General features: G+C 62.3%; 10 protein-coding genes across 10 annotated transcripts; 6 read left to right on the top strand and 4 right to left on the bottom strand.

The window, feature by feature from the left end:
- Positions 1-5: 5 nt before the first annotated feature.
- On the bottom strand, positions 6-1,723 carry RHTO_03775 (uncharacterized protein; the record flags this gene model as incomplete). Its single annotated transcript, XM_016417444.1, has 3 exons — positions 6-1,042; positions 1,101-1,607; positions 1,672-1,723. The coding sequence occupies 3 exons, from the start codon at positions 1,721-1,723 to the stop codon at positions 6-8; spliced, it is 1,596 nt and encodes a 531-aa protein (XP_016271096.1).
- A 215-nt stretch (positions 1,724-1,938) lies between these two features.
- On the top strand, positions 1,939-4,523 carry RHTO_03774 (MFS transporter, pantothenate transporter; the record flags this gene model as incomplete). Its single annotated transcript, XM_016417443.1, has 17 exons — positions 1,939-2,051; positions 2,110-2,123; positions 2,192-2,209; positions 2,274-2,286; positions 2,366-2,381; positions 2,443-2,477; positions 2,543-2,643; positions 2,699-2,775; positions 2,831-2,863; positions 2,922-3,027; positions 3,082-3,159; positions 3,231-3,441; positions 3,508-3,670; positions 3,715-3,890; positions 3,957-4,054; positions 4,135-4,160; positions 4,239-4,523. The coding sequence occupies 17 exons, from the start codon at positions 1,939-1,941 to the stop codon at positions 4,521-4,523; spliced, it is 1,563 nt and encodes a 520-aa protein (XP_016271095.1).
- A 468-nt stretch (positions 4,524-4,991) lies between these two features.
- RHTO_03773 (DNA repair and recombination protein RAD54B) lies at positions 4,992-10,496 on the top strand (the record flags this gene model as incomplete). The annotated part of the gene is made up of 28 exons (XM_016417442.1): positions 4,992-5,068; positions 5,183-5,189; positions 5,254-5,306; positions 5,368-5,440; positions 5,502-6,506; positions 6,570-6,577; positions 6,638-6,739; positions 6,795-6,873; positions 6,933-7,333; positions 7,410-7,478; positions 7,536-7,557; positions 7,622-7,724; positions 7,778-7,854; positions 7,919-8,050; positions 8,108-8,174; positions 8,228-8,353; positions 8,416-8,463; positions 8,520-8,675; positions 8,735-8,913; positions 8,970-9,051; positions 9,109-9,256; positions 9,318-9,385; positions 9,438-9,482; positions 9,542-9,614; positions 9,679-9,799; positions 9,870-9,911; positions 9,974-10,165; positions 10,224-10,496. 28 exons carry the CDS (start codon positions 4,992-4,994, stop codon positions 10,494-10,496), a joined length of 3,828 nt encoding a protein of 1,275 aa, XP_016271094.1.
- Positions 10,497-10,990: 494 nt separating this feature from the next.
- RHTO_03772 (purine nucleoside permease) lies at positions 10,991-12,805 on the top strand (the record flags this gene model as incomplete). The annotated part of the gene is made up of 9 exons (XM_016417441.1): positions 10,991-11,146; positions 11,227-11,386; positions 11,455-11,498; positions 11,621-11,714; positions 11,814-11,902; positions 11,962-12,134; positions 12,201-12,515; positions 12,577-12,642; positions 12,706-12,805. The coding sequence occupies 9 exons, from the start codon at positions 10,991-10,993 to the stop codon at positions 12,803-12,805; spliced, it is 1,197 nt and encodes a 398-aa protein (XP_016271093.1).
- A 438-nt stretch (positions 12,806-13,243) lies between these two features.
- RHTO_03771 (thioredoxin) lies at positions 13,244-13,808 on the bottom strand (the record flags this gene model as incomplete). Its single annotated transcript, XM_016417440.1, has 5 exons — positions 13,244-13,276; positions 13,330-13,434; positions 13,493-13,583; positions 13,653-13,708; positions 13,764-13,808. 5 exons carry the CDS (start codon positions 13,806-13,808, stop codon positions 13,244-13,246), a joined length of 330 nt encoding a protein of 109 aa, XP_016271092.1.
- A 644-nt stretch (positions 13,809-14,452) lies between these two features.
- On the bottom strand, positions 14,453-15,091 carry RHTO_03770 (uncharacterized protein; the record flags this gene model as incomplete). Its single annotated transcript, XM_016417439.1, has 1 exon — positions 14,453-15,091. One exon carries the CDS (start codon positions 15,089-15,091, stop codon positions 14,453-14,455), a length of 639 nt encoding a protein of 212 aa, XP_016271091.1.
- An 840-nt stretch (positions 15,092-15,931) lies between these two features.
- On the top strand, positions 15,932-17,441 carry RHTO_03769 (8-amino-7-oxononanoate synthase; the record flags this gene model as incomplete). The annotated part of the gene is made up of 4 exons (XM_016417438.1): positions 15,932-16,582; positions 16,640-16,757; positions 16,815-16,957; positions 17,019-17,441. The coding sequence occupies 4 exons, from the start codon at positions 15,932-15,934 to the stop codon at positions 17,439-17,441; spliced, it is 1,335 nt and encodes a 444-aa protein (XP_016271090.1).
- A 96-nt stretch (positions 17,442-17,537) lies between these two features.
- On the top strand, positions 17,538-19,545 carry RHTO_03768 (serine/threonine-protein kinase; the record flags this gene model as incomplete). The annotated part of the gene is made up of 9 exons (XM_016417437.1): positions 17,538-17,610; positions 17,724-17,794; positions 17,860-17,965; positions 18,112-18,200; positions 18,261-18,289; positions 18,351-18,870; positions 18,927-19,091; positions 19,195-19,443; positions 19,504-19,545. The coding sequence occupies 9 exons, from the start codon at positions 17,538-17,540 to the stop codon at positions 19,543-19,545; spliced, it is 1,344 nt and encodes a 447-aa protein (XP_016271089.1).
- A 77-nt stretch (positions 19,546-19,622) lies between these two features.
- RHTO_03767 (SWI/SNF-related matrix-associated actin-dependent regulator of chromatin subfamily D) lies at positions 19,623-21,890 on the bottom strand (the record flags this gene model as incomplete). Its single annotated transcript, XM_016417436.1, has 6 exons — positions 19,623-20,178; positions 20,239-20,339; positions 20,427-21,101; positions 21,164-21,407; positions 21,520-21,669; positions 21,748-21,890. 6 exons carry the CDS (start codon positions 21,888-21,890, stop codon positions 19,623-19,625), a joined length of 1,869 nt encoding a protein of 622 aa, XP_016271088.1.
- Positions 21,891-22,241: 351 nt separating this feature from the next.
- On the top strand, positions 22,242-25,140 carry RHTO_03766 (ubiquitin-protein ligase (Asi3); the record flags this gene model as incomplete). The annotated part of the gene is made up of 4 exons (XM_016417435.1): positions 22,242-23,522; positions 23,619-23,695; positions 23,748-24,916; positions 24,977-25,140. 4 exons carry the CDS (start codon positions 22,242-22,244, stop codon positions 25,138-25,140), a joined length of 2,691 nt encoding a protein of 896 aa, XP_016271087.1.
- Between the last annotated feature and the right edge of the window lie 1,183 nt (positions 25,141-26,323).

The following is a 26,323-nucleotide window of genomic DNA, read 5'->3' as shown; positions in this document are numbered from 1 at the left end:
CGACGCTACAACAACGAATCAGGACAAGGACGCTCGACGAACCGCCTCCACCGCTCCGTGCCCAATCTGAACGCGCCGTCCTTCCGCTCCTGAGCCGGGTCTTCGGAGAAGATGACCACCTCGCCGCCGTCTTTGAGGCGGACGATTTCCTGCAGTTCCGCGCCTGTGCCTCCGTACTCGTCGGCTTCTCTCCCGCCGTCGCTCAATCCGCCAGGTAAGACGAGGTACCTCCTCCCACGTCCACCAAGGTGTCGAAGCTCCTCGACCGCCCTCTCCCGTCCCTTCCGAACCTCCTCCCCCCTTCTTCGGACCTCCCACAACTTCCTCCGCGCAAGCCGGTCCTCGAACGCTACTTCCAGCGATACGCCCTTCCCTTCTAGATCTAGATCTGGGAGAGCAGAGTCGAATGCAGAGGACCGCCATTCGGTCTCGAGTTCAAAGAGCGCTTCGGGCGACGAGTGCGCCGTGAGAGCCGAGGGGTCTTTTGTTAGTCGGAGGAGCGCGAGCGAGGGGGGTAGGCAGAGGTGGGCAAATTCGGTGGAGAGGAGGGTTGGTAGAGGGAGGGAGAGGAGGGTTAGGGAGGTCGAGAGGCTGAAGAGAGGGGGGAAGAGTGAGAGGGGGAGGGTGCGCGTTGGGTGTGGGCCGAGGGTGAGGGAGTGGAGCTGCGGTGCGATGGAGAGGAGTGGGTGCGAGGGCGTGGCAGCGGAGGAGGAGGAGGAGGAGGGCGGAGAAAGCGAGGCGAGCGAAGCAGTGATGCTCGCGGCGCCTGTGCCGCCCAGTGCCGGGATCGCAGGGTCGTTCTGGTACATCGCCGCGTGTTGCTGGACTTCCTCAAATGGGATGAGCGAGCGGTGGACCGAGATTAGGTCGAGGTGCCGCAAGGAGGGGAGCGTCTTGGGTGAGAGGAGCTGCGAGAAGGATGGGCCGGCTGCGAGGATGGCGGAGAGGTGCAGGGTTGTCAGGTTCGAGAGGTGGATGGGCCAGGTGTCGGCGAGTGGAAGGGGAAAGAGGCGGATTTCGTGCACGTAGAGCGAGCGGAGGTCTGCGACCGCAAAGTATTCGTCAGTTTGGTGGCGCAGAGAAGGATCTCGAGGGCGCACTCTTCGTGTACCGCAACACCTTGTGTTCGAGCTGGTCCATCCCGCTCAGCCACAATTCGCTCAATTTCGGACAATGAATCGCGGCATGGCGGACGGCGTTGAACGAGTCATGCCGGTCCCACACCGTGTCGCTCGCCTTGCTCTTCGTTCCCCCCGTCCCGAAGCGCACGCTCTGCACGAGCAGACCGCCTCGAGAGTCCTTCGCGGGCCCGACTGCCCAGCGGAGGAAGCTCGTCGTTGCGTCGACGGACGTGCATGCGACGTCGCGGCGGAGGAGGAGGGTAGCCCAGCGTGCGCAGTCACGGCAGAAGAGGGCGTACTGCTTCAGGAGGCGGGTGCGCTCGTGTGCGTGCGTGTAGGAGGGAGCGGGGAGGGTGAAGGCGAGGATGCGGAGGATGACTTCGCTCGGGAGGGGAGGGTAGGGGTTGATGTGTGCGAGGGCGTCGGTGACTCGGCTGTTCGTCGCAGTCCATGGCAGTGCGTTGGCGAGTGAGGAGGGGACGAGGGCTGTTCACACCGGTTCGAGCGGGTCTCAGTGCAAGGGTGGTCCTGGGTTGCGAGGTGTGCCCACATTGGACGGTTGCATCGCAGTAGTCCGTCCATGATGCCCAATACGACGCCATGGCCGGGTTCTCACTTAATGGAAGCGCGAGCGTGAGTGCGATGAAGAATGCGGGTGCGGTGTGGCGCCCCGCTGTCCGAGCTGGCTGTGTTTCAGCCCCGTGCATCTAGGCGACTTGGCGGGCGATCAAGCACAGCGACCTGCAGCACAACGCTCGCTCTGACTGCTAACTCGCCAAGTGACTGGGCTCTAGTGGCAGCACACGCAACGGGGGCCATGCGCTGGCTCAGTCGCACCCGCAACCTCGTCTGGCCAGAGCCAAAGGACCCGCTCGAACGATCCCTCCTCCGAAAGGCAGACGCCCTCATCCTCTCCTACCTCTGCCTCAAGTGCGCACACCTTCACTCACTGGCGACGAGAACAGCGCTGAATGACGAACGCACACAGCTTCTGCATCAACTGTGCGCCGACCGCGACTCGCTCGTCTCACACGACCGGTAACTGACAACTCTCTCGCGCGGCTGGCCAGATCTCGACAGGGTCAATTGTGCGTCTCTTTGCTCTCTACGACGTATTCGACGTCAGCTGACCTCCCCTTTGACGCCGCACAGTCATCAATGCATAGTCCGTCCCCCGCCGCTCCTTCCCTCCGGCACTGTTCAACCGGTCGTACTGATTCTTTCTTGCTTTCCCTTGTGCACAGCGTATCGGGAATGGGGGTACGAACATCTCGCTGAACTTTGCGCGAGTCCCGGGCTGACTTTCGTCTCGATTGCGCAGACCGCCCTGCACATGAAAGGCCGCGAATACAATGCGTGCGTCCCCCGTTCCTCTCCTTTCTTCACTCAGCAGCTACTGACGATCGCCCCTGCGCGCGCAGCGTCATCGCCTGCTTCACAGCCGGCTTCGCCATCGCCCAAATCCCGCAAAACCTCCTCCTCCTCCTCATCCCGCCACGGTACCTCTTCCCCCTCAACGGAGGTGAGTCCACGCTCTCTCTTGAATCGTGGAGAGTCAGGCTGATGAGTCGGAACAGTCGTGTGGGGAGTATTGACGGCTGCAGGAGCGGGAGCGACAAAGGTCCAGCATCTCTATGTGATCAAGTTCTTCCAGGTGCGCGCGAACCTAGCTACCTCACTTACAGGAAAACTGATAAGACGACGAGCAGGGAATGGCGGAATGCTCGACCTTCATCGGCGCGGTACGCTCTTCCCCTCCTCTTTCCTTCGTAGAAATCTCGCTCACGACCGCGCTCGCAGCACTACAGCCTTGGCTCATGGTACCGTCCCAGCGAAATCGGCCGCCGCGCAGCCCTCTTCTCCGCCTCGGCCCAAATCGCATCCATCTTCTCCGGTTCGCTCCAGAGTGCGCACCTTCGCTCACTTCACGCGATGAGGTACTTATTGGGTGGGGAGACAGGCGCGCTGTATACGAATTTGGATGGAGCGTGCGGGTTGGAGGGGTGGCAGTGGCTGTTTATCGTTTGCGGGATCATCAGTGCGTCCCTCACTTGCTTCCTTCCTCGTTTTCCGGTCTCTCCCGCTGACGAGATAGTGGCGAGTTCGCAGCGGTCCCCATCGCACTCTTCGGCATCTACTCGTTCCCCGACACGCCTCTCCGCACTCGCTCCTCGCTCTTCACTCCGCAAGAACGCGCACTCGCGATCGCCCGTCTTTCACACCCTTCTCGCGCGCAGAAGACGGCAGGAGGAGGGGTGGATTGGACGCTGGTGAGGAGGGTATTGGGTAGGTGGGAGCTGTGGGGATTGGCGTTGGTTTGGTTCGTGCCCCCTCTCTCTCCTCTTCTTCCTCCCTACCGAGACTAACACGAAGGTGGCGCGTACAGGACCGCCGGCGGCGCACTCGAGTCGTACTCCTCATGGGGCATCATGCCCCTGTGGATGAAAGCCCAGCGCACGCAGCAGGGGAAGCCGAGGTATACCGTTGCCGAGCTGAACCATCACCCGCTTGGGATGCCGGCGGTCGCTATTGCGGCGCTGTTGGGCACTGTGCGTCTCTACCTTCATTCGCGCGAGGAGAAGCTGATGGATAGAGGAGTTTGCGGGAACAGGCGATAGGGACGGACCGAAGGACACAAGACCGCTACGCCGTCAACCTCGTCGTCGCACTCGCCGTCCTCGTATCAAGCTTGATCGTCCTCATCTCCGGCCTCAGACCTGTTGGAGCCGTGTCGAGGGGTGCGGTGTACTTTGCTTTCTACCTCTCTGCGTGCGTCTCTCCTCCCCTCCTTCTTCGCGAAGTCCGAGGCTGATGAGGGAGCGTTTGGGGAGGCAGCGTCTCGTTTGCGGGGCAGATGAGCAACTTTGCGTGGGCGAACGAGTTGTTGAGGGACGATGAGGAGGCGAGGAGTGTCGTGCTGGCGGGGATGAACGGTGCGTTCCGCCCTCTCTCGCCTTCTGGGTCTGTACCCGACAAGAGCCTGGTGCTGATGAGTTTCGGGCATGGGGAGCAGTCATCAGCTACGCATTCAACGCTTGGGTGTGTTCCCTTTCCCTCCTCTTCCTCCCTCCCTCCCCTTCTCGCAGCGCTGACACAGCTCGCCTCGCCCGCACACAGTTCCAAATCGCCTTCTTCCCCGCCTCCGCCTCACCCGCCTTCACGCGCGGCTCGTCTCTCATCATCGCCTTCTGTCCTTTATTGGCGCTGTTCACGATGGGTGTGAGGGGGTTGCAAGTTCGGACGGAGCGGAGACGGGCGAGGGATAGGGAGGGAGTGGTGGAGGAGGAGGTGGAGGAGAAGGGAGGGGAGATGGGGGAGGGGAAGAGACCGGGGACGGGGACGACGGTTGTGGGAGAGGTGGAGCGGGAGGGGGAGGAGGATGGGAAAGAGGTAGAGCGCTAGGCGTAGCGGTATCGTCATTGGGTTGTATGAGTGCTAGAGATCTGTATTTCTGCTCTGTATCACTCGCTCAGGCTTTTCTCACGGGAGGAGCCCTTGCGGTCTCGAGGAAGCAGCGGGTTCAAGGCGCTGGACCAAGTTCGGGCGAGTCAAGTCACGGTGTGCCGTGCTTGGAGAGTCGAGCAGGCGACAGCAATGAGCGTGCAAGACGACGAACGAGGATGTCAACGGATGTCAACTTGCGCGCACCCTGACGAGGAGCGACGCGTCTCGAGTGTTTGGTCGCACTCGTTCATCATCGCGCGCGCTGTGAGGGTGCTTGCTGGCCTCGCGTGAGCTCAACTAAGATCTGTAAGATTACAGCCAACCGCGCGCCGACTCCTCGCGCTTCGCCAAACCCTCCCCTCTCCCCCGATCCATCTTCATCTCCCAACCTCCTCAGCGCCTCGCGAGCCTCGCGCCCGGCGCCAGATGGAGGGCAGAGGACGGAGGGCGCACGCGTGTCAGTGGAGGAACCAGCAGGCGAGGAAGAACAAGTCGTGGGAGAGGTGCGTTCGGTCGGTTCGCTCGTTTGTGTGCGGTTAAGCGAGCGAAGGGAAGCGCTTGCTCGGCTGCTTTTCGCAGGAATGGATGTGACTGACGCGAACCTCTTTCTCTCGCAGCGATGGCGTGCGTCCAGCCTCTCCTGCCCTTGAGCAAGGAAACCCCGATTGACCGTCTCCTTCGCCCGCAGTACGTGCTAATCGAGGGTCCTGCGGTGACGCTGTACGACGAGAGCGGGAAGCAGTGCGTGCGGTCCTTTCCCTCGCATGTTGCCGAAGGCTGATCTCGGTCCGCCAACTCGCAGTCTCGGCGCAAAGACGCTCACTGCTCCGCCTGTTGAGGGCGACGAGTTCAAGGTCGGCCAGAAGGACGTGTTGGTGCGCATCAGTCGTTCTCTCCCATGGGCGAACGCCGCACTGACGACTGGACGCGCTGCAGCTCGACGGCCAGATCTCGATGTCCGACTTCTTCGCCACCGTGAAAGGCATCCCCACCGCCTCCGCCGCAACGCCCGCCCGCGCCGTCCCAGGCTTCTTCACCCGGCCCGGCATGCTTCCCTCCACTTCCACCCCCACCGCTTCAACCTCAACCGCTCAGACTCCTCGACCTGCTTCCGTTGCCCGCCCACCCGCCGCTGCACCGACCTCGTCAATCGACACACCTGTCTCCGCTGGCAAGGTGTGGAACGAGCAGAAGCCGAAGCTGCAGAAACCGTTCAAGCCGCTCGTGCCGAATTCGGCGGCGAAGCGCTCCCCCTCGATGGGTGAGAGTGCGCGGACGGGGACGCCTGGACAGAGCAGACTGAGGGAGAGGGCGGAGCAGGTGCGGACGAAGAGCATGGAGGAAGACGGGGAGGAGGAGGTTAAGCCTGTCGCGGCGGCGTGGAAGGGAAAGGCGCGAGCCAAGGTTGTCGACTCGGAGGAAGACGAGGCCGAAAACTCCCCGCCCAAGGTCGACCAGACCAGCTCGTCGCCCGCCAAGAAGCGCAGGAGGGTCGACTCGGTCGCGGCTGTTCAGCCGGCTGCGGTGTCGAAGCCTGCCCGCCTTTCGGCCGCTGATGCGGCGTTCGAGATGGCGCTCTCGCGGCAGTCTAGCACCGAGTCGAAGAAGCGCCCGCCGAATCGGACCGTCTCGCTTCCGTCGCGACTGTCGACCTCGACGACCATCCCGTCGAAGCCCCTTGTCCGCAAGGATAGCAAGGACGAGGCGATGGACGACGTCTTCCTCGATACCTCCGGCGAGACAGAGGAGCTTGCTGACAACTTGTTGGAAGGGATCGACGACGGGAGCTGGGGAGATGACCTCGGCGAGGAGGAGGGGGAGAAGAAGCCGGTGGTGCCAGCTGCGGGCCCGAGCAAGGCTGTCGCTGTGCCGGTCAAGCTGAAGAATCCGATTCGCGCGCCGGGAACGCCTGCCGGCTCGAGCGGGACGAGGTACTTCTCCGTGCGTCTTGCTGTCTTCGTCTCGCTGCATAGCTTGTGCTGACGCTTTCTTCACCCGTTGCAGTGTCAGTGGTACGCCGATTCGGCTTTCACCTTGTCTCTCGTCCGCTGATCAGCTTTTTGCGAACGCAGGCGCAAGCGCACGACAAAGAAGCAGCCAGTCTGGGAAGGCGACGGTATTCTCGTCGTCAAGGGCACCAAGGTTGAGCTGAAGGACAAAGAAGGCGGAGCGCGGTGAGTCACGCGATCGTTCTGGCCAGGGGCTTTCACCGACGGCTCCGATCCGCAGCTTGACGGGCGGAACGATCTCGGCTACGGCCAAGTTGGAGAATGGCGACCAGCTGCAGGTCGGGAACATGGTCGTCGAGGTGCGCTCCACCCGTCACTGACGCTCCTTGAAACTGCACGCTGACCTCGCGACGTCCAGCTCGAAGACTCGATCGACGAGCAGACCTACCTTGACGGCGGTCCCTACGACGACTCTTGGAAGTCGTCCTGGGGGCCCGCTCCCGTTCTCAAGCCTTTCCGCCCTCCTGCGCCCGCTAAAGCCGTAAACCCGCTCGCCTCTCGCGTCGCAGCCCGCTCCGCCTCGCCCGTCGTCGAACCCCATCCTTCACCTCATGAAACCGCTCGCTTCGCCCTCCCGCCAGCCCTCGTTCCTCTTCCCGCTAAGTTCAAGTCTCCTGCGTTCGTCAAGCAGCCGGTTGTGCAGACGACCCCGTTGAAGGAGCAGGCGAAGAAGAGCGGGCCAAGGTTTGATCCGCAGAGGGAGGGCGCGGTGGTCATGCGCAGGCCGGACGAGCAGCATCAAAAGCAGTACAACACGAAGTGGGTGCTCGAGGGCTTGGCGTTGCTACTGCGCCATCTGTTTCGACGACAGCAGCTGACCTCGAGACCTCCACAGGAACCTGCCTGTCGTCGACGTCGTGATCGACCCCATCCTCGGTGACAAGCTTCGCGACCACCAGAAAGAGTGCGTCGACTCGTACTGCTCTCGCCCGACAGCCCAGCTGACCGCTTCGCTTCGCAGAGGCGTCGCCTTCATGTACGAGGTGAGGCGCGAGTCTTTGCGCGGTCCTCCCTCACCTTCGCTAACCCACTCGAGCACTACGACAGTGCGTCATGGGCATGCGGACAGCAGGGCAAGGTTGCATCCTCGCAGACGACATGGGCCTCGGCAAGACGATCCAGGCGATCACGCTGATCTGGACGATGCTTAGTACGTCCCTCCGCTACCGAAACGTTTTCGTATGCTGACGGCTCGGGCGGCAGAGCAAAACCCGTACCAAGGGGACAAGACTGGCGTTGTCGACCGAGCGATGATCGTCTGTCCCGTCACCCTCATCAAGGTGCATCTACTCTTTTCGCGAAACGCCGTTGCTCCCGAGCTCAAAAAACGCTCTAATCTCGCAGAACTGGAGTCAGGAGATCAGGAAGTGGCTCGGACGCGACAGGCTGAGGGTGTACGTCGCCGACTCGCAGCACCCGGTGAGGACCTTCGCGACCAGCAAAAACTACGACGTCCTCATTGTGGGCTACGAGAAGGTGCGTGGGCCTGTTCCTAACATCTGCCCACAACACTGACACCTCCCTTCGCCGCAGATCCGCGACTGCGCCGACGACGTCAAGTTCGCCCAGCCGCCGGTCGGCCTGATCATCTGCGACGAGGGTGCGTCCTCGGGCGAGCTGTCTCGCATCGTTGCTGACGTATACTTCCTGCAGGCCACCGCCTGAAATCGGAGAAGGCCAAGACGACGCAGGCTTTGCAGTCGCTCTCGTGCATGAGGCGGGTCATTCTTTCCGGCACGCCGATCCAGAACAACCTCGGCGAGTTCTTCGCGATGATGGGTGAGTTGCTCGCGGGCTATACAAGCCGCGAGTCATACTCATCGTGCACTCGACACTTCTAGATTTCGTCAACCCGGGCCTGTTCAACGACGCCAACTACTTCAAGCGCAGTGCGTGCCGTCTTGCCGTAAACCCGCCGGAACGAACTTTGACCGCGCTCTCGCAGGCTTCGAGGCGCCGATCCTCGCTTCTCGCCAGCCGAACGCGACCGCCAAGGCGAAGAAGGCGGGCGAGGAAGCGTTCGAGCTCCTTACCTCGATGCAGCGCAACTTTGTCCTTCGCCGCACGAACGAGGTCATACTCAAGCACCTTCCGCCGAAGCGTGCGTCCTCGCGCCTGCTGGTCTCGCTCGCTCGAGCTGACCTTCCCCGCTGTCCGCAGTCGAGTATACCGTCTTCATCCGCCCGACAAAGCTGCAGGTCGATCTTTACGCGCAAGTCTTGTCGAGCTCGGCTGTCAGGTCGATGCTCGAAGGGTACGAGGTTGCGGCCGGTTTGGCGTTATTGCAGACGGTCGGGAAGCTGGCCAACTCGCCAGGCTTGCTCTTCAAGCACATCGAGGTGCGAGTCAACTCGCAGGCGCTCAGTATAGCTGCTGACTTGGCGATCTGGCGCAGGCGAAAGGCCTCGGTCAGCTCGACCCGTCCGTCAAGGACATCTTCCCGGCCGGTATGGACGCAGCCGACGTCGCTCTCTCCGGTGCGTTCCGTCCGTCTTGAGCGACAACTCGGTCGCGCTTACGCTGGGTGCTCGCAGGCAAGTTTCTCCTTCTCGCCGCCATGCTTGCCGAGTTGCGCGAGACGACCGAGGAGAAGATTGTCGTCGTCTCCAACTTTACCGCGACGCTCGACCTGATTGAGGCGTACTGCAAGCGCAAAAAGTACCCGTACTGCCGCCTCGACGGGTGCGTTTGCCGTCCTTGTCCTCTCCCGCCGGCCGAGCTGAAACTTCCGTTTCACCCGCAGGAAGACGCCTCAGCAGGATCGCATCCCGATGGTCGACGGCTTCAACAGGGGCTCGCACAAGAACAACTGTGCGTCGTCTCCTCACGCTGACGGCGCCCAAGCTGACGCCGTGCATCGCAGTCGTCTTCCTCCTCTCGAGCAAGGGCGGCGGAACGGGCTTGAACAGTGTGTCGCGCTCTCACGCCGCGCGGCGGTCATTGTCGATGCTGACTTCGCTCTCGCAGTCATCGGCGCCTCCCGCCTCGTCCAGATCGACAGCGACTGGAACCCTTCGAACGACCTGCAAGCTATGGCTCGGTGCGTCGACCTCCCCTACCCTCCTACCTTCTCGCGCCAATGCCTCATACTCGCACACGCGTAGCATACACCGCGAGGGCCAGAAGCGCACCTGCGTCATTTACCGCTTCTTGACCGTCGGGACGATCGACGAGGTCATCTACCAGCGGCAGATCACGAAGCAGGACGTGAGCGAGGCGGTGATGGTGCGCTCAGCCTCGTTTCTGATCATCAGCGGGTTGTGTACTGACCATCTGAGCGCTTGCGAACAATCAGGACGCGGAGACGAAGGGCAGGAACACCTTCACGACTGCCGAGGTGCATCCTGCTTTCCTTCGTTCTGCACGATTACCCGGCTGAAGATCCTGCTGCCGCCACAGCTCCGCAACCTCTTTACCCTGCACGACGACGTCGCGTGCCAAACGCACGAACTGCTCGGATGTCGCTGCCACTTTGGCGAGATCGACGAGGACGAGGAGGACGAGCCTGGAAGCGACGAGTCCGAGTCGGAGGACGACGGCGGCGGGTTCATGCAGGCGTCGCAGTACCAGGACGGCGAAGCTGCTCGACAGGTCTGTCTCGCTCAGCCCGTGTCTACTGTCACGAGAACTAATATCGCTCGCACTTCAGGTCAAAACGAAGCGCCGCCACCTCTCTGCGCTCAAGACCTGGACACACTACAACTGCACCGACGAGGCCTCGATTGACGACATCGAGGACGGCCTGCTGCGTTCGGCCATCTACATGCGCATGGGCGACTCTGACGAAGACGACGGCGTAATCGAGCCGCAGGGGAACGGGACGCTCATCCTGCGCCGCGGACAGGTCGGATTCGTGTTCGGGAAGAAGACGGGCGCGGACGAGGCGGCGGGTCCGGTGGGATCCTCGAAGGCGGAGGAGTAGAAGGGGCGTTGTTTTTCTCGGTTCGCTTCGTTGCTGTACCTCTCCCTTGTCGCTTGTCAGCACTTTTGCATCCCTCGCATTGCAGATTCTCCGCCAACAACCCCTCGCGACATTCTTTCTCATTGGTCTCCGCGCGATGAAAGGGCGCTTCTTGCTCCACCGACGAGCGGGCTGTCCTTGGTCGGCCGTGCTTCGTCTCGCCCGCTCTGCTCTGCTCGCTATCTTTGCATGCGTGGCTGAGCGGGATCAACGCCGGCGGAGGACCTCCTCTTCTCTCCTCCTTCCCTCCTCGCTTCTTTACCCCCTGTAACGGCTGTACCCCGCTCGCCGTACCCCGCAAGCGCGCTAGATTTGGCGTTCGGAGCGTGCGCACGGGCTCGAGCGGATCTCGTTGACCTCGCGGCGAGCGATAGACCACCTCCTCTCTTTTCTGCTCCCTCGCACTCGTTCTCGCCTTGTCCTCCTTCGTACGGCTACGTGCATCGCTAGTCACGATGATCGGTGCTCTCAAGGCTGCTGCCGTCCTCGCCCTCGCCGGCTCGTCGCTCGCTGCTCCCGCTGCCGTCGCTCGTTCTTCCATCCCTTCAGCCGGCAATGAACTCGCTAGCCGCCAGGTCGTCATCTCCCCCAAGGTCATGATCATCTCCATGGTGCGTACAGTCCCTTCAGCGAGGCGGTTCGAGGGCTGGGGTGGCGCAATCGCTGACCTCCTCCTGTTCCTCCTCGCCAGTTCTCCCCCGAGCGCGAGGTCTGGCTCCAACCGATGGAGCTCGAGGTCGACTATCCTTTCATGGGCGCCTCGCCGCTTTTCCCCAACGTCTCGTGCCGTCGCGACCGGACCGTCTGCATCGTCACGACTGGCGAGGCTGAGATCAACGCTGCCTCGACGAGTGGGTCTCCTTTTACGCTCGTCTTGCGCGCATGACAGGCTTGTTCTGACGCTCGAGACGGCACACAGTCATGGCCCTCACGCTCTCGACGCAGTTCGACCTTACCTCGACTGTCAGTCCCGCTTCTGCCCTCCTCCTTCTCGCTGCGCAACGCTCGCACCGCTGCGCAAGCTGACATGCCTCAACGCTGCCAACGCGCTGCTCAGCCTGTACTGACGCCTACTCGCTTCGCAGTACTTCCTCATCGCCGGTATCGCCGGCATCAACCCCTACATGGGCACCCTCGGATCAGCTGGCTTCGCTCGCTTCTCCGTGCAGTCTGGACTTGGTGCGTCTCTCTCGTCGAGAACATCCCTGCTGCCGCGAGGTCGCACGCGTCGAACTGTCCCGACTTCTCCGATTTGTCCTGACTCCGCTCTTTCGACAGCCTACGAGCTCGACGCTCGTCAAATGCCCGCTAATTGGAGTACGGGGTATTGGGCATTGGGCACGAAAGCGCCGGGCCAGCTCCCCAACGTTCGTCCTCTCCGCTTCCTTCCCCTTCAGCCTTTCCTGACCGCTTTCTCGCCCCGCAGCCCTCCGACCTCTACGGCACCGAGGTCTTTGAGCTCAACACGAACCTCCTCTCGCGCGTGCTCAACATCACCTCGGGCGTCAAGCTCAACGACTCGACCACCGCCCAGGAGTACCGCAAGCGCTTCAACTATGCGCCTGCTAACGAGCCTCCCAAGGTCTTCCAGGGTGATGCGTGCGTTCTCGTTCCCGACTACCGCCTCGATGCGCGACAGAGCTGATCTTGGAGGACTGCGCGCAGCCTCTGCTCGGACGCCTACTTTGCTGGCACGCTCCTTTCCGAGACCTGGGGCAACTACACCAAGCTCATGACCAAGGGCGAGGGCAACTACTCGACGACGGCGCAGGAAGACAACGCCACGCTCGAAGTGATGGTCCGCGCGCACAAGGCCGGCCTCGTCGACTACTCGCGCATCGTCCTCCTCCGCACCGCGTCCGACTTTGACCGTGCGCCCAACGCGACGGCGGACGCGTACACTGCGTTCGAGGCCGAGCAGGGTGGATTTGAGCCCGCGATTCAGAACCTCGTCATTGCTGGCAAGCCCTTTGTCGACGAGTGCGTCCCGCTTCCTCTCCTGCCTCTGCGTGTCTCGCTGACATCGGCATCGTACTCGCAGCGTCGTCAAGAACTGGGACTCGGTCTACGCAGCCGGTATCGCCCCTCCCGTCGCTGGCAACGGCAGGTTCGTGGCCCTTTCCCTCCTGCTCCCATTCTCCTCCCCGCTAACTCGCTCGACCATGCGCAGCTTCTACGGCGACGTCTTCGGCACGATCCGCGAAGGTGCTGCGCAGGCTCGTCGCGCGCGCCGCAGCATCGCCGCCAAGGTCCCTTCCTACTCGGCCTAATTCATCCTCCTCTCACCCCTTCTCATCCTTCCTTCCGCTTCAAGAGAAAAGAAAGAGCACGGCGCTTGCTCAAAGAGTTTCGGTTACTAGCTAGAGATTGTTATACCCTTTTTGGCGCGTCTTGCAATGGACAGCTGCCGGGTTATCGTATCGCTTCATCTCCCTTCGTCTGTGCGAGCGGTTCTTCGGGTGCTTTCTGTCTCTTAGAGTGCTGAAGAACGAGTACGACAAGTTATGACCGAGTTACACGTTGCGGAACGGGAGAAGGGAGGGAGACCTTTGAGCCTCGACATTGGGCAAGCCAGGCCTGTCGAGGGTTTACAGCGCGAGCGAGAGCGAGAGAGACACATGTCGATACGAGACCGGAAACAGGGATGACGCGCATAAGACGACAAGGGGCGCAGGTGCTGGAGATGCGCGAGAGGGAGGAAAGGTCGTCTAGTGGGCGGCGAGAACGGCGCCCATCGTGCGCTGCTCAGCGGCCAAGTCAGCGCCTGCCTCGGAGCAAGCGACGCCAGACACACCTCGAGAGCCGGGTGTGACGAGCCGACAAACTCCTTGACTTTGGCGCCGTTCTTGTAGAAGTGGAACGTTGGGGCCATCTCGACGCCCGAAGTCATCGCGACGTCCTGCGCGCCCGTAACATCAGTTTCGGCATGTCGAGATGGTGAGGAAGTGGGTAGGCACCTGCTGGTCGCAGATGTCGACGCGGTAGAACTTGAAGTCCTTCCAGCGAGGGTTCTCGGCGTAGGCCTTGAACTTGGGCGTGATGGCTTTGCTGCGCGTGTGAGGGGCTGCAAGTCAGCTCACGGTACTTGGCGAGAAGGCGCAGAACGAGGGCGTGCACCAGCTTTCCTCCCACGGTGCGACGAACTGAATAGCGGTGAGGCCCTGGTCCGAGATCTGTGCGGCCAACGTCAGCTCGAGATGCGACGCGGATGAAGAGCGTGGTGCTCACGGCGTCCTTGTACTGCGACTCGGACTTGATAGGCGTGACAGGCATCTTTGGCGAGTTTGAAGGTGGATGTGGGGGGTCGAGGAGGAGATAAGGTCTACGGGGCGGGACGAGTGGGTCAGCGGCTGTTCTGCTGGGGCCACCTCAGCTCGAGTGTCTTTGTGTTGTCCTGCGAGGTCCAGCAGCCGTCCAGGATTCGTCCGCCGCCCATACTGGCGTCGCTCTTCCCCACCGCCGACCTCTTGCCTCTCGTCGAGGACAGCGCCGATGCAAGCTAGCTGAGCGCGAGAGAGACCGTCCGTGCCTCCAGTAGCCCTCTGATGGTCCCGCAAGGCGCTCGCCGAGCCCCGGCCCACTCGTCTGAGGCGCCCGAACGCTCACACGACACGCAGCGTTCCCCGCACCCGACGACGACCGCGGCGATGAAGGCCAGACGAGAGGAGGCAGGGTGCAGCAGGCTGAGAAGACGTCGACTGACTGTGTTGCGGGTGACGTTGAGCGAGTTCGAGTCGAGTGAGCGGAGAGGAGGCGAAGGCAGGGTGCCAACCCGAAGGTAGTGCGCAACAGTGCTTTCCTTTGCAGAGCTCTTTTGGCTGAGAACTGACAACTGAGCTACATTGATTCAAAACTGAGACAGAAAAACGCTACACAAACGATCACTGACACAAAGAGAGAAACCGAAAACCCTCAATTCATCTTCTTATCCTCCTCCTACGTCGTCTTGCGCCTCTTCCTGTCTTGTTCGTCGTCGTCGCCATAAGTCGCATTCCTGCCCTCGTCCTCGTCGCCGTTCCTCGCCGGCGTAACCGAGACGAAGTCCACATTGACGAGTCCTTCCTCGAGCTCTTCACCTCGTTGACCGTGTCCTGAATCTCCTGCGCCATCGCGATGGACGCCTCCTCGCCAACGTACTTCTGCAGGTAACCCGTACGCCTGAGGAGGCGGTTGCACAACTCCTCGGTCGCCGCAAGGATCGCGCACTCGTTCGCCTCTTCTTCGGCGGCAAGCGACGCTGCCTGCGCCTCGTGCAGCTTGATGAGGTCTTCGAGTCGATGGTGGTTGCCCGCGAGTGCAAGCAGCGCGTCGAAGACCGGCTTGAGGACGACGCCGCGGAGAGCGTCCTCGGTAAGCTTGTGCAACTCCGCGTCAGGGACGTAGGCGGGCTCGACACACGGAACTCCAGCGGCCTGCTTCAGCGAAGCTTGAGCCTGTCCGCTGAGGGCCCCGAACTCGTTGAGGAGCGGGATGTGTGGTTCGGCGAAGGGTCCGCTGGCGCCGCGTTGAGCGTTCCAGCTGCCCTTGGTGGTGCGCGAATTCGGCAGAGCCGTCATTGGCCTTTGCCTTGGCCAGGAGCAAGTGGCAAGAGCGAGAGACGAGGCTGAGGAGGGAGGAAGAGGGAAGAGCGAGGTGCGGCGGAAGCCATTCGCGGCCGGCGGAAGGGTCGCCAGGCATCTGCGCGATCGACGTGTGGAGGACACGGTCAGCCGAGTGATCGTGCGGAAGGGAAGGGACCCAGCCGCACCCTCTTGCAGATGAGGAGGGAGCAGCTGCACGTCGCTGGATTGGCCAGACAAGGATTGAGCGACGCGCGCGAGAGTTGCTTGAGGTCAGCTGATGTCCCAGAAGCAAGAAAGGTCTGCGAAAACCCGTGGGGAGGCAAGCGGAGGCGAAGGAGGATCGAGGAGCGAGGAGGGGACGCTCCCTCCCCGCTCCCTCTCTCCTTCGCCTCGTTCGCGCTACCGGACACCCGTCGACGCCGAGCCTGTTGCTGGACCCGCATCACTCCTCTAGATACCCTCGAGTCGCTCATCGCTGCCGCCGTCGAAGCATTGGGGAACCGAGGCTGTGCAGACTGATCTCGCCGACGACGACAAGGTGAGCCGCGGGGACCGTCGAGGGTGGGCTGTTGGCATAAATGGAACGTTTGTAGGACATCGGAAGGGAGAAAGAAGCGACGTGGCGGGAGGACGGAGGAGGAACAGACTGGCGACGGATTCTTTGCGGGCTCAGCGGCTGCGCCGACAGATGGGAAGCGCATGACTGAGATCAGAGCTGGTCCAAAGGGCACGCAGACGGCAGACGGAGTGAAAGGCGACTCCAGCGACACCTCCTCGGCATCCCTCCTCTCGCACGAAGACCACTTTCGTTGACCTCGTTCCTTGTCCCCGCAGATGACGGCCCTCGCACGACGACTCGAAGCGACCCTCGCCTCACGGAGCGATCGCCAAATGCTCCGCGCACTCGACCCGAACCCGCCGCCCTCCTCAACCCTCGTCGACTTCTGCTCAAACGACTACCTTTCCCTCTCGCGCTCGCCGAACCTTCGTAAAAAGCTCCTCGACGAACTGAACAAGCCCTCTACACCTCTCTTCGGCCCGCCATCCTCCCGGTTGTTGGACGGCAACTCCACCCTCCACGCCTCGCTCGAACACCGTCTTGCCTCATTCTTCTGCGCCCCCTCTGCACTCCTCTTCAACTCCGGCTTTGACGCCAACTCGGGATTGTGGTCGTGTCTGCCAGCACCGGACGACTGGATCGTCTTTGACGAGCTTGTCCATGCGAGTATTCACGATGGGATGCGGGCATCGCGAGTACCGAAAGAGCGAAGGAGGGCGTTCAAGCATAACGACGTCAAGGCGCTTGAACGTTTGCTTAGACAAATTGTCGAGCAGGACGAGGGTGTGCGGAGCGGGGCAAAAAGCGTCTGGGTAGGAGTTGAGACGTTGTATTCGATGGATGGGGACTTGGTGCCGCTGAAGGAGGTCGCCGAGGTTGTTGAGCGGGTATTGGTAGCGGGGAACGGGCATCTAGTGGTGGATGAGGTGTGTCAAAAGCTCTCTCCCTGTCCCTTGACCTGCTGACTTGCGGTACTCTCGCAGGCCCACTCGACTGGCTTGTATGGCCCGAACGGCCGTGGACTCGTCTGCGCACTCGGTCTCGCAAATCGCGTAACAGTCCGCGTGCACACCTTCGGAAAGGCGATGGCTGCAAGCGGAGGTGCGCCTGCCTCCTCGTCGCCCACCCTAACTAACACGGTGACGATCTCGCTCGCAGCCGCCGTCCTCGCTTCCCCGCTCATCCGGAACTACCTCATCAACTACGCGCGACCGCTTATTTACTCGACGACGATGACGCACTTGAGCGCGCTGGCTGTGCACAAGTCGCTCGAGTTGCTGGAAGAAGGCGGCAGCGAGGAGGTGCGCTGCTCGCCCCGCACTCTGCAAGCGATGACTGACAGTTTGAGGTAATGCTCCACAGCCCGCCGCCAACGTCCACTCGCTCGCCTCTCTGCTCATCTCCCGCCTGTCAGCCGTCCTCCCTTCAACTTCCTCCGTTTCCCTCCCCCGGGAACTCCTCGCACTCGCTTCCTACTCTTCCACCTCTTCTCACCGGCTCACATCCCCCATCATTCCGCTCCTCACGCAAACTCCGCGTCCACTCTCTTCCTTCCTCCGCCAAAAAGGCTTCCTCGTCCGGCCTATCACGTATCCCACGGTACCGAAGGGCGAGGAACGCGTGAGGGTGTGTCTGCATGCGGGGAATGCGAGGGAGGAGGTGGAGGGGTTGGTTAGGGCTGTGGAGGAGTGGGTGAAGAGGGAGGAGAGGGAGAAGGAAGAGGGCCGGGTACAGGACGGGCGTCCGTCGAGCCACTCGGCGGAGGCGTTACAGGCCAAGCTATAGACGCTGTGCAACGAGGAATAGACTCACAGGAGCCTGTCGAGAGGGTCGACCTCATCCTCGCTGCGAGATTCTCCTCTTCCGCTCCGCCAACTCGCAATGAACGTGAACGTGCTGCTCGACTCGGCCAAGGACGCCTTCTACGCTCTGACTGGCTCGTGCTGCAAGACCGGCGAGTCTCTCATTCCCTCTCCTTCGCCGCTCTCATCGCCCAACCCCCACCGCGGACTGTCCGGTCGACGACCAGCGAGCGAGTACTAACTGGCGACGCTTTGCGGTGGACAGATGCGACGCTGAAACTCAACGGGCGGTCATTCACCATCGTAAAGCTCCTCGGCGAGGGCGGATTCAGCTACGTCCGTCCCTTCCAACTCCTCATCACTCGTTCCCGTTAACCCGCTCTAACTCTCTCGTTGGACAGGTATACCTCGCTAGGGACAATGCCTCGGGAAGATTGTTTGCGCTGAAGAAGATTAGGTGTCCATTGGGAAGCGACTCGGTCAAGGCGGCGCTGAAGGAGGTCGAGGGTACGTGCGGGACTCGTTCGCTCGCTGTACGGGGTCGTGCTGGCTGTCGATGCGGCTGCGAGGACGTTAATGTAGCGTCCGGCTGACTGCTGGTCGAATGACAGGTAGTTTGACCTCGTACTGACCGCTTCCCGTCATTCCCGCAGCCTACAAACGCTTCCGGCATCCCAACATTATCCGCTGCCTCGACAGCTGCGTCGTCCAGGACCGTGAGAGCGATGGAAAGGTCATCTACGTGCGTTGAGCGGGTCAGGTCGTCAGAGGGATGAAGCTGACTTGCTCGTGGGTTCCGCAGCTCTTCCTGCCTTACTACAAGAATGGCACGTACGTCCAGTCCTCCCGCTGTTGAGCGAAACCCTCAGGTTGAGCTGACTTGTCTGTGCAGCGTCCAGCACGTCATCTCCGCCAACGCCGTCAACGGCTCGCGCTACCCGGAACACCAAATGCTCTCCATCTTCCTCGGCACCTGCCAAGCCGTCCGCGCGATGCACCAGCACAAATCCGGCCTTTCTTCCTCCAGCTCCAGCCGACGACCCCGAATGAGTCCCGCTGCATCGACGTCAGGCAGCGGAGCGAACGGCTCGAGTTACCCGCCTGCGAATCGCGGTGGGGATGCGACGACTACGGAGGACGAGGCGTTCGACGAGTTTGATGACGAGGAGGAAGAATCCGGCGGGTTGCGGATGGGCACAGAGGGACAGGCTTTGATTGGTGGGTTGGAGAGTGCGAAGGCCCAGCTGGAAGAGGAGGAGGGTGATGAGGGGATGGCGGGACTGGGAGACGAGGATGGCGCGACGGTGCTGGGAAAGGTTGGAGACGGGCAGAAACGGACGGGTGGTGTGTTGTCCGACGGCGAGGGGAAGAAGGGAGCGATCACTCCTTGGGCGCATCGCGACATCAAGCCTGTGCGTCGCCCTTCTTTCACACTCTTTGAACTGCTGCTGACAGTCTCGCATCGCAGGCGAACGTCATGCTTGCGGACGACGGCACGACGCCCATCCTCATGGACTTTGGCTCGGCGATGCCTGCGCGGATCCCGATTCCGGACCGGCGGGTTGCGCTGCTTCAGCAAGACTTGGCGGCCGAGCATTGCTCGATGCCATTCCGGGCGCCTGAGCTGTTTGATGTGAGTCTGTCGCTCCACGAGCTGGCGCAGCTAGACAGTCTTCCGCCGCTAGCACGGCTTTCCCTCGAGAAGAGACCGTCTCTCTGACATGCTCACTCCGCAGGTCAAGACCGGCACGACTCTGACAGAAGCAGTCGACATCTGGTCTCTCGGCTGCACGCTCTACGCGATGGCGTACGGCACCTCTCCCTTCGAGACGGCACAGCAGTCCGAGCACGGCGGCTCGATCGCCATGGCTGCCATGGGCGGCAAGTTCTCGTTCCCCGACGACGGCCAGTACAGCGAGCGGTTCAGGGATCTCGTTAGGGCGATGCTCAAGGTCAACCCAGAGGAGCGGCCAACCATCCAAAAGGTGCGTTACGGGAGTTGCTTCTGGACTGCGAGAGATTCACTGACTCTCAATGGCGCGCAGGTCATCGAGATGACGCAGGAAGTCCTCGCGCGGCTACAGTAGTAGCTTCCCGCCCTTTCGCTCTTGGAATAGAATGGACACTCGCAAGGACCGGAAAACCAGCACTTGCACAAGACGCTCTACCTCCTACCATACATCTGCTGCTGCGCGCCCTGAGCCATCGCGTACATCTGCTGCTGCTGTTGAGCCTGCTGAGCCTGTACCCTCGTCCGCGCGAGCTGGCCCTCCTTCTCCCGACTCGCCCAGACACCCACCGCCTCCTTGACCCACTCCTTGTCCTCCCACGTCTCGGCGCTGCGGATCTCCTCTCTCCATCGTGGGCCGAACAGCTCCTCGCCGAGTGTCGACGCAGATCCCGCCGCGGCACTCGCAGACGTCCCGAGGATCTGCTCGAGCGACCCAGCTTGACTCTCGAGCCATCGCTCAAGGAAGCCGCGCGGGTCGCGCGTGAACGCCATGAGCGCGTGAAGCTGCCGGAGGTGCTGCGTCGTCGCGAGGCAGTTGGTCGCAAGCTTGTCGTCGAGGAGGGAGAGGTCGGTTGCGGAGGGCGCGGTGCCGGACACGAGGGACGAGAGCGAGCGGCTGGCGGATTCGAGCGCGGGGCGGGCAGGGGACGGATGGTAGAGCGTCAAGTCGAAGGCGTGGTGCTGCTCGGCGGGCGAGTCGGGCGTGACTCTGCGGGCGTGGCAGTCAGTTGTACATCCCAACGGACTGGAAAAGAAAGAGTGCCCGCACTTGATGTCAAAGTTGACGACCCGCGGCGCGGCGGGCATGAACCAGCGGTTGAGGTACTCGGGGATGTGGTGGAAAGCGACCATCGGCAGATTGCCGAAAAACTGTCAAGGAGATCACCATGCATCAGCACGACGATGCTAAGCAAGGCAAAAACGGCGCCTGAAAACGAGCGTGGCATCCAAACCGACCTTGGCAATCCGCTCGTCCGTCTTGATCCCGCTCTTGATCGCTCCCGCGCCCTGCGCCGTCGCCCCGCCAGGCGCAGGTCCCGCATCCGGTTGCTCAACCACCAGCCCCCTAGTCTTCGCATACGCCCACATCGCCTCGAGCACACCAACACGGTCGGACTCGGCGAGGTCCAACACGCGCGCGAGGTCCGGGTGCAGCGCGAAGCGGTCGCCTGCTGGGTGGGCGGGGTAGAGTGCGAGGCGGAGCGAGAGGGGAGAGGTCGAGGTCGGGTACGAGGCGGAGAGGGCGGGAGGGAGCGAGGAGGCGGAGGCAGGCGCGACAGGGCGGGTCCAGGAGAGCGGCTGGGCTGCGACGGGCGTGACGGTCGGGTCGCGATGCGGGGTCTCGAGAACGAGGCGGTGGAGGAAGGCCGTGAAAGGGAGAGCGGCGTTTGCCGGCGCTGCGTAGCGCGAGTCGGGGAGAAGTTCGCCGCTCAGACGAACGTCAACGCGAGGGACTCTTTGAGCGTTCGGCTTGGCATCCTGCTCCTTCGGCTTCTTCTCCCCATCCTCTGCCTTGACTGCATCGGCAGACTCGTCGGTGCCCTTCGCGACTTCCGCGAGCTCGTCGGCTGAGAGCTGCCATGGCTGGTCCTTGACCGTCGCGATGACGTGCACGCGAAGCGTCCGCTTGAACTGCCAGGTATAAGCAGAGTCAGGAGGCGTTTGCTTGCGGGCGAGCGGAACGAACGGCTCACCGCCTGGCCCTTTGCATTGCCCGAAGCGACCGTCCCGACCGACTCCTCGCATTCAAGCCCCTTGCGCGCAAAAGTCCAGTCCATCCGACGCTCAATCTCCTGGAGACGCTTGTACGAAGCCGACAGCTTCGAGAGAGACGAGAGGGAGGATTCAAGCGACTTGTCGGTTGGCGAGGGGGACAGCGAGTCGGGGACGGATGGAGTGAATGTCGACGGGAGGGTACGGTCGGTTGGCTTGCGGCGTCTGCGTATAAAGGAGCTGGGTGAGCGACGCTTTCGAGGTCGACAGCCAAGACGAGGAGACCGGAGTCTGCCTGCAGTAAGGCCGAACATCTCCCGGCAGCACTCCCACTCACTTTGCGTTCCTGTAAGCGTCGTCGCCGTCTCCCGCATCCCTCTCGCGCGAAGTTACGCCTGGCGGAGGACCGCCCTGAGAAACAGCCGCTACAGCTGCCGCCGGCGGACCTGCAACTCCGCCTTGGCTCTGAAGAGCTGCCTGCCTCGCTCTGACCGGAGAAGCGCGCGTGTGCGAGTTGTCAGCGAGTGTTTGTGGTCGAGAGCGGTGAGGAAGCGAGGGGACGCACTGTGCTGCCTGCGCCTGGAGTTGCGCGCGTTGCTGAGCCTGGTGAGTCGCAATAGCGTTCTCCTGCTGCTGCCTGAGCTGCATCGCGTGCTGCATCTGCTGGAGCTGCTGAGGCGTGTATCCTGGAGGAGCGGCGTACGCCATCGCTGCGGGGCGCGGTTTGGTGGGTGCAGGGGGTCTTTAGAGGCTTTGGAGAACACAGTCAAGCCGCACCTCGCCGGATCTGAGCGCGTCGGCGACGAGTACACGGCCAACCCTCGCTGTCTCCTCGACGCTGTAACGCTCACTCAACTCGCGCAGGCTGGCTTGTGACCGAGCTAGATAAGCTACCAGGACTCGTTTGACCCTCAGCATACCCTCTCCCACCCCCGCCTGTGCCGCCGCCCTCCTGAATCGTCTCCTCGCCGTCATCGACCAGTCCTCCCGCTCGACAACGGCTCGACGGGCGTAGTAGGCGGCTAGAGGAGCACAAGGACATTGCAGGGACGGCGCAGGATGGACGACCTCGACATCACGCAGACGTACTCGTACCGAGGCGTGCGGTTTCTTCGCTCGGCGGCTTCACGGGCAGGCAGCCTCGTCCTCGCTCCGCCACGGTATGCGGCGAGGCGGCTGGTACCGGACAGGGTCAGAGGATGGATGCCGAGCGTCCTCTTGCGCGAAGGAGCGGGTGACGGCATAGCAGGCGGCATGAGCGGCATGGGAGGATCCGCCGGTTCGGCGGCGACAGCAGCGGCGTCAGGAGCAGCAGAAGGAGCGGGTACAGCAGGCGCACAAGGAGCGGCAGACGCCGCGGCATACGTCCTCCCGGCGCCCATCACCTTCCTCACCTCGCCCTACCTCCTCGTCTCCATCGCCCTCGGCTTCTTCCTGCACCGCGTGCACCACCTCGTTCCTCCCCGCGACGCCATCTCTCCCACTGCAGCGCAGCGACAAGGCGTCCGCCAGCGGGGCCTCGAGCGAGTCCTCAGCCTCCCCGTTCAGCTCGGCGTGCGGATACCGGCCCTCTTGCTCGTCCTCCGCGCGTGCATCGCCCTTGTGCTCGCCATTGCCGTCAACAAGGGCTGGACAGATGCAGCGTGGCTCGGGAAGGATGCTGAGGTCGGAGTCATGGGCGGCGTTGCGAAGACCTGCGCGCAGACGTTGGTATGGTCAACGGCGTGGGCGGGCAAAGGCGCGCTCGGCAAGCTCGTCTCGTCCGGAAACGCAAGTTCCGCGCTCGAGCACTCGTCGCTCCTATGGCAGACCTACGTCGCGGTCGCCGTCTCGATGACCTGCGAGAACTTTGTCCGCTCCCTCGCCGACGACCTCCCCTCGCCGTCGCATATGAACCTCCTCTCCTTCGCCTTCCTCCTGCACATCAACTCGTACGGAACGACTGGCGCCGGTACAAGCATCAAGGGCTCGACGCAGACCTATCTCTACCTCCTCATCTGCCTCCTCGAAATTCTCACCCTTCAAGCCTCGTACGCCCTTCCCGCCATCCGGCTCGCCTACTCCCGCGAGCCCATCACACTCCAACATCGCCGCCGGATCCTCACAGCCCGCTCGTCCCGACTCGCCATCACCGCGTTCTACTCCTTCGTCGGCCAGGCTTTCGCGATGCGCGCGTGGGCGCATTTGTTCGGCTTTGTCAGGACCGGGAGTACGGAGGATGTCGAAGAGGTCATTGCGGGTCCGGTGTGGCTGAACAAGCTGCCCGAGGTTGTGTTCGAGGTCGTGGTCGGGCTGAGCGTCGCGTTGAAGCTGGCGGCGGCGTTGATCCGCGGTGAAGAGGTGAGTTTCGTCTCCTCGTGCTGCTGTCGCCCGTTTTCGGTCGACAGCTGTTGTGTTCAACGTCAAGACCTGACGCTGATGACGCTCTTCACGCAGCTCACCTTCAACAACCTCGTCGGCCAGCCTGCGACGGCGCCGAGTCCTGACGAAGACTACGCTATCGCTCTCGTCAAGTACGCGTGCGACTCTCGATCGCCCGAGTGCGTACTGATGGACTTTCCGCAGGTACACGACGCACATCCTCTCGTCGACCCGCCTCTCCGGCCTCGCCTACGAGCTCTCGCCGCTCGAAGTCCTCCCTCTCTCCATCTCGACCACCCTCGAGTCGATCGGCTTCATCGACCCTCCTCCCTGCGACGACTTCGAGTGTCCCGTGCACGGCGCCGAGAACCGCGAGAAGGAGCGCAAGCGGCGGGATGCACGATCGGAAACGGGCGAGGTCATTCTTCGGAGGAACGGCGAGGTCGTCATCTTTGACCGAGTCGGCACGAGCGGCGGCAGCGTAATCAAGCGGCGACGAGTTGCGGGCGAAGCAGTCGAGCGCGGCTTCGAGCGCGAGATCGGCCGAGTTGTCGTCGAGCCGAATCGCAGCGAGCTCCTCCCTCGCCTCGAATACCACGAGGCGCTTGACGAGGCGCTCGACCGCGACTTCGAGGTCGAGCAGGACCTGGTGGGCGGCAGCAGGCGGATCGTCTGGCGGCGCTTCTGGCGCGTCCTCTTCCGCGTCGGGTTCTACGTCGTCTACCGCGTCCTGCGGGCGGTCAAGGTTGGAGTGGCAAAGGTGACGGGCTGGGGAAGGGACGAGGGAGCGATGCAGGACGGATGGCGGGTGCAGGCGCGAGGCAGGTCGAGGAGCTGTACCCCGGCTCCGCAGGGTCGCGAGGGCGAGGATGACGAGGACGATGAGGACTACTCGCCCGAGGAGTCGGACGATGAGGAGGACTTAGCTATCATGCAGGTGCATGGGCGGGCGGGGAACGTTCGGGAGGAGATGCATTCGGAAGAGGCGGAGGACGAGGTCGACCCGATGACGCTGTTCTCCGACCTGTCCACCGCCGCCACTCGCTCTTCCGCCAATGCACCGACACCTGAGGAACTCGCACCCTACCTCCTTGCTCATCACCTCTCCGGCTCGTCCACCCCGCTCACCCGCCGCCGCTACCGCGCCCTCCTGCCCTCTTCGTCCTCCAACTCGCCTTCCCCAGGTCCGAGCAACAGTCTCGCCGCGCTCTCGACCGCCATCTCGCAGCGTAGAAACGAGGTCGTCGAGTCTGCGCCGCATGGCGATGTCGAGCGGTGGATGGAGGAGAAGCGCGAAGAGTGGAGGGAGAGCAGGTCGCGCTTCTGCGTTGTCTGTACGGTAGAGGAGCGGACGATCGTCCTATGGCCATGTCGTGCGTGTCACCTCGCCCTCCTCGTTCGTCCAAACGCTGACCACCTCGCTGATCTCGCAGGCTGCCTCTGCCTCTGCGACTCGTGCCGAACCACGCTGTCCGAACGGTCGACTATTGCCTCGCTTGACAATGCCGACGCTGCAGGAGGCACTGGACGCGGCAACGCACTGTGCCCGACTTGCAGGACGCCCGTGCAAGGGTTCAGCCGGATCTTTGTACCGTAAGGCGTGCCGGGTATCTTCGCACCTGTACCCTTGTTGTTCTACCTTTTTCAGTATCTCGCAACTCGCATCCTTCGCTTTGACTGAACCTCGCGACGCAAGGAGCGTTGACGCAGAGTACGAGAGCTCGTTTGCAAGAAATGTGCGCGTTCCGGCCATCTTCCAACCTTGCACTGGGTCTCGCAGTGCTCTTCAAGCTGTGCGAGTTGAGCCGGAGCAGTAGGCGGGCGGGCCTCGTTTCTGCAGCCTGAGAAGGCTGAGGTCGAAGGAAGCAGCTTGGTCGCCTGCCACATGTTGCGCCCTCGTCCCTCGGCTACAGCTTCTTCAAAGGACAGGCGTAATCCCTGCCATTTGCTCGGAGCACCAGCTTTTGACGAAAGGAAACCGCTGCTTGAGGACGCAGAAGCGTTGCAGTCGCAGGACCCCTCAGTGTGTCCTTCCTGGGTGATGGCTGCGGTGTCGAGTTCGACGAAACAGTAGACGGACAAAGTACATCTGTGCAGGCGGCCGGAGGAGTCGCGTGATGAACCCCCAACGCTTGCCTCTCTCCCTCCAACCTCTTCACTTGGAATTCAATGTTGGCATAAGCCTTCGACATTCCCCGGTGGCAAAGCCGCTCTCAAGCGTGGTGAAAGTGATTCGTTGAGCATCTTCGAAGTGACCTGCCGCCGGGCAAGGATCAGTGACGACGAAGTTTTGTTTTGCAAGTTTGCGCGCGAGGGACTCACCGTTCAGTCTGACGCCAAAGACTTGCTCCTCTTTGCGCTCCAGCCGAAAGTGCATGATTCGATCATTGTGGTCCTTAGAGAAGATCACGGTGCGCGTGCTGAAGAATTGCGACCGGAAAGCAAAGAGTCGTGAACAGGATGGTACTGCCGTCGACGCGGTTTGCTCCGTAGGAGCGCCGGGATTCACAGAAATACGTCTCATCGAGGGAAGAAGCTGTAAAAGAAGCAAGGAGCTCACTACAAAGCGGGATGACTTCGGAGAGAAGAGAGGAAAAGGATCACATGAGAGCGCCTCAACTTGGTCTTCCGCTGCCAGAGCAGCGCTCAAAGCTCAGTTTGACTTGTCCGACCACTGGCCTACAGAACCTCGCCTCAAGATCACTGCGTTGCGCTCGAAGTGAGGACAAGGAGGAGGACCAGTTGCGGTGGAAGCGGCCACACGCCTCGCAGGGGATCCT

The sequence above is a fragment of the Rhodotorula toruloides genome, assembly GCF_000320785.1.
Source record: "Rhodotorula toruloides NP11 unplaced genomic scaffold Scaffold23, whole genome shotgun sequence".
Taxonomy (NCBI): Eukaryota; Fungi; Basidiomycota; class Microbotryomycetes; order Sporidiobolales; family Sporidiobolaceae; genus Rhodotorula; species Rhodotorula toruloides.
This window is presented reverse-complemented; position numbering and strand designations above follow the sequence as displayed.